The sequence below is a fragment of the Symphodus melops genome (assembly GCF_947650265.1).
Source record: "Symphodus melops genome assembly, chromosome: 22".
NCBI lineage: Eukaryota > Metazoa > Chordata > Actinopteri > Labriformes > Labridae > Symphodus > Symphodus melops.
The window spans coordinates 220,256-225,576 of record NC_136712.1 but is presented as its reverse complement, the minus strand read 5'-3'; the positions used below and the strand labels follow the sequence as shown (position 1 = coordinate 225,576).

Here is a 5,321-nt window from a genome sequence, read left to right as displayed (position 1 = left end):
AGACAGAAACAGAGACAGAAACAGGGACAGAAACAGAGACAGAAACAGGGACAGAAACAGAGACAGAAACAGGGACAGAAACAGGGACAGGGACAGAAACAGGGACAGGGACAGAAACAGAGACAGAAACAGGGACAGAAACAGGGACAGGGACAGAAACAGGGACAGGGACAGAAATAGAGACAGAAACAGAGACAGAAACAGGGACAGGGACAGAAACAGAAACAGGGACAGAAACAGAGACAGAAACAGGGACAGAAACAGAGACAGAAACAGGGACAGAAACAGAGACAGAAACAGGGACAGAAACAGGGACAGAAACAGAGACAGAAACAGGGACAGAAACAGGGACAGGGACGCCCACAGCACCTTGTCTCCCTTTGAGGTTGTACGAATGGCTCCAGCTGCCTTTTTAAAAGAGATCTTTGAGCTCTGCTTTGCACACTTCAGTCTCGCTGGATGTTTTTCTGTCTGAGAGCTGTGATTTGAAATGTAGTCAGCAGTTACTGACTCCAAAAACCTCAATCATGAGCCTGTCGTTGGTTCATTTTAATGCTATAGTGTGATTAGCTTTCAGCCTCTTAGCGTGAACATTTCTCTCTTTTCTTTCCTGACATTTTTGAAATTCTTCTTTACTAACTGCTTTTCTGTCGTCTCCTTCCTTCTGTCCTTCCCACACCTCCTTCTCTCCTCTCTCTTTCCTTTCCTCAGTTAAAGGAGTTCATCCAGTCCAGTGGTGTGGGGGCGGGGCCTGCGTTGCCGCGGGCGCTGGAAATTGTTGAGGGCAACGTGCGCTGGCACCGCCTTTACCGGCGGCAATTCTACCAATGGCTACGCAAACCTCCAAACTCCGCCCTCGGCTAACGCTCGCCAACTAGATAGACTGAAGGGACTGCCAACTGACTGCTAAGCTAATACTAATGCACTGCTAGCTTACATATGCAGTCAGAATGAAAAAACAGACTGAGTGGATCTTCAGCCAGTTTCTCTTCAGTTTCTTTTTCTTTTACAGAAAACTTGTTTTCTATGTTGTTTCAAACAGATTCTTTGCTGTTTCTGCTGCGCTGGGAAACGGCACCTTTATGTTACATTAGCTGCTAGATCAATAATTAGCAGTGATTGCTAGCTAGCAGCTAGCAGCAAAAACAAAACAAGGTTATCTCAAACATTAGATGGTGAAGCAGTAACTCACGGTTAGTTTAGTTACTCCTTTTCAAAGCACAAGCAAACTTTTCTGAAACTTCCTGATACGACCACCAGGAGCGCGTTACACGTTTGATTATTTCACATTCACTCATAACTCCGCCCACCGCCGCCTAGCTTAAAGTTTTAAAGAACCTCATGTGTGAAAATCCAGCCCATAAACGTCCACACTGTAAAGACAGAAGCGTCCTTACTGTACCTCCTCTGGCGTGTTAACCCCTCACTCACCGGATCTGAACAGTAAGCTCATGGCGGTCTGATCACCGAGCTGGGAACGCTTCATGACTCTTCTTCCTTATTAACACAACATCCCAACTGCTTCAGCTCGAACATCAAACGCAGTCTTTTACGGGCGTGGGGGAGGGGTCAGAAACTACAGCGTTTGGAAAACATGAGCGTGTTTTTTTTAGGCTTTGTTGGGGTCTCCTTTAAAATCCTCCCTTATAAAAGCACAAACAGACTGAACAGCTCTTTTCTTTTCATCCTGCAGACTTTAAGCGCTCGCTGCAGAGCAAACAAAATGTTCCATTGTTTAGTCCAGGCTGGATGGAGTGAAAGATTTATTAAGTCTCAGGTTAAAGGGGAGAACGCATTCAACATGCACATTTCAATTTTACAGCATCAACAGAAATATAAAACACAAAATAATCAAAACATCAGTTCAGCTGGCTCAGGCTGCAGGAGGATCTTCTATAATCTCAACATCTGAAAATCAGGACTCATCACTGACGGAGGAACGCAGCACCTCACATGACCTCACGTAACCTCACGTGACCTCACGTGACCTCATGTGACCTCACATGACCTCATGTGACCTCACGTGACCTCACGTGACCTCATGTGACCTCACGTAACCTCACGTGACCTCATGTGACCTCACATGACCTCATGTGACCTCACATGACCTCATGTGACCTTCTGTGACCTCATGTGACCTCACATGACCTCATGTGACCTCACATGACCTCATGTGACCTTCTGTGACCTCATGTGACCTCACATGACCTCATGTGACCTTCTGTGACCTCATGTGACCTCACATGACCTCACGTGACCTCATGTGACCTCACATGACCTCACGTGACCTCATGTGACCTCACATGATCTCACATAAACAACAATGCTGTAGGTTAAATCTGTGATTTTAATTCTTACCTGTAGAGCGAGTTGGTGTGGAGAGACGAAGGCCGCATGGCTCACCCGTACAGGTGCTCGCCATGACCACGGTCCACTCATGACCCTCCTGTTTCGTGGTTGTTGTAGACACACACGACTTCCTCCAGACCCTTTCATGTGTGATCATCAATATTTTAATTTCTAAATATCAAACAGGTGTGAAATAGATGGTTAAGTTTGGACGTTAAATAAAAGAATCTGGAAGGTAATGGGTTCAAAGCAGCGTCGAGTCGGGAGCGACCTTGAGATTGTCCGGAAGGAATTGGACCTCAGATCAAATGATCCTGCAGTGTGAGCAAAGGTTTATAAAACAGGAGATGTAAAAACTACAAACCAAGTCCATGTTAACGTGAAACGTTTAAAACAATGGCAACGATTATTTAATCTACATTTCTGTTGTTAAATTTTACGATTCAAAGATATATCACAGCGTCTCCACGCCGCCACGCCGCCACGCTTTGATCCTCAAACATATTCAAGTTACATTTTAAAGATTTATTACAATCAAAGAAAACTGTTGATGGAATTTTGAGGCCCAACTTCTGGCTCTTATTATCCATGTGTGGAAACGTTCATCGTGTGTATTTAAAATGTTCAGCTTGGAGATATGGCAGCGAGTACACAAACAGAGCAGCGCTTCTCAACCTTTGTGAGTCACGAGGTCATGAACGCTTGGACTGAAGACAAACAGCCGGTTCAGGGAAGAGCGATTCGTTTGAACGTCGCTGATCGCCTCAAACACATCGAGGAACGTTCATAATATTAAGTTTATGGCTTATTTTGGGTTGAACGTTCAAAGAAGAAAGAGTCAAACAGCTCCCCCCCCCCCCGGCTCTAATTCACTGAAACATGCGCTGTGGTGCAGAACCCCCCCCCCCCCCTCAGATGTGCTGGTTCTTCTCCGAGGACGCTCCCTGTTTTTAGAGACCTTGAGAACTTGTTTTAAAATTGTGAAGAAAGAGTCTACATAAACTACAGTTACCATGGCAACCTTTCTGACTTACCCAAACAAATCTCTGTGGTTTCACAAAGCACAAACATGAACGCTGTTTGACAAAGCAGATGGCCGTCAGTTGTTCCACTCACCTGTTTAAGTCTGAGGGAGAACAGACGTACTCGACGGACTGTCTGCTGATTGTGTGAAGTTTCAATGTTCAAATCTGCACGCCTGTAACTTTCCCGCCAAAGGGACGGATTAATGACGGTTAGATTAATGACCAAACGTACTCTGGACGTTATGACGTACAGCATGTCTGGAGTTCCACCTGGACCTCCAGCTGTGAATAGATTTAAAACAGATCCAACTCTTCTGGCGAACTCTATAAATGAAAGAATGTTCTGGGTTGGGTGAGATGGTGGTTTCTGAAGTGACGAGTCTTACAGATCCCGGACGTACCAGGATATTCGTTGTTTGGACCTTCGCCTGCTCTCAAAGTCAACCCGAGAAAACGGTCCAGAAGTGTGAAGCCCAAAAGAAGCATGCAGCGGGACAGACCTCGGGACACACCGGGGGGACGTCTCTGTTTTTGGGGCGGGACTTCTGGTGTGTTGATCCTTCATCCTGTTAGATCGGCTTTGGTGTTAATAATTGAGCCATATATGAATTAATGGGACTGCCTGCTTCAATATACCGTGTCCAGTGATTTGTGTGTGTGTGTGTGTGTGTGTTACTGTGTGTGTGCGTGTGTGCAACAAAGATGGCGGTGATGACTTTGCTGTGCCTGTCGTGATGATGATGATGAAATTCATAACATTACTATGATTATGGTCAATGAGCAATGAAGGACGAGCCCGTTGATGTGAAGAAGCTAATTAGCATCATGCTAACTCTGATCACTCTGCGTCGTCAGGGAAGCAAACACACTCCAATAATGTTCAAACAAGTTAGAGTGAAGAAGAGGGCGTTCATTTTGATCATGTGTTTGTACCAAGATGTGATGGAACCAGGAAGTGGCAGAGCTCCTACTTCCTGTTTGCACTGGTGTGGTTTCCTGTGTTTTCTGATTGGGTGATATTAAAATGTTAAACCTTGTGTGTGATTGTTTGAATTCATCTTAAAGTGAAAACAGAAACTCATCGAAGAAGAGTGGGACTCAAACCAACAACCTTCAGACGCCGTCTCAAATCACGCTGAACCTCACGCTCCATGATGAATGACTGCTGTGTTTGTCCCACTGCATCATGGGAAATCACACCATCCACACATGTTGAGTTATTACTGTGTGCGCACACAGTAATAACTCAACATGTGTGTGTGTGTGTGTGTGTTTATCTGTGTGTCTGTGTGTGTTTATCTGTGTGTCTGTGTGTGTGTGTATCTGTGGGTGTGGGTGTGTGTCTGTGTGTGTGTATCTGTGTGTATCTGTGTGTGTGTGTGTGTGTGTCTGTGTGTGTTTATCTGTGTGTGTGTGTATCTGTGGGTGTGGGTGTCTTTGTGTGTGTGTGTATCTGTGTGTGTGTGTGTGTGTGTGTCTTTGTGTGTGTGTATCTGTGTGTGTGTGTGTGTGTGTGTGTGTGTGTGTGTGTGTGTATCTGTGTGTGTGTGTGTGTGTATCTGTGTGTGTGTGTGTGTGTGTGTGTGTATCTGTGTGTGTGTGTGTGTGTATCTGTGTGTGTGTGTGTGTGTGTGTGTGTGTATCTGTGTGTGTGTATCAGTGTGTGTGTGTGTGTGTGTATCTGTGTGTGTATCTGTGTGTGTGTGTGTGTGTGTGTGTGTGTGTGTGTATCTGTGTGTGTTTTTGGCCCAGAGGAAAATCAGCTCAACCTTCATTCATATTGAAATGAAGCAGCAGAGACGAGAGAGGAAATGAGGATTAGAGGAGATAAGGAGAGAATGGAAGTGAGGAAACAGGGAGGGAAGGAAAGGAGAGAGGAGACAGTGTGACTCTCGCTGTCAGAGAGGAAGCTAATCAGTCATTACACACACACACACACACACACAC

The 5,321-nt window shown here is 45.4% G+C and overlaps 1 protein-coding gene across 1 annotated transcript in view; it reads left to right on the top strand.

The window, feature by feature from the left end:
• trhde.1 (thyrotropin releasing hormone degrading enzyme, tandem duplicate 1) overlaps positions 1–1,688 on the top strand; it is a gene marked incomplete at its 5' end in the record, with an annotated part of 21,779 nt that extends 20,091 nt beyond the window's left edge. The window contains 1 exon segment of the mRNA XM_079335488.1: positions 712–1,688. Coding sequence (XP_079191614.1) covers positions 712–864 — 153 coding nt within the window. The 3' untranslated portion in view covers positions 865–1,688.
• Between the last annotated feature and the right edge of the window lie 3,633 nt (positions 1,689–5,321).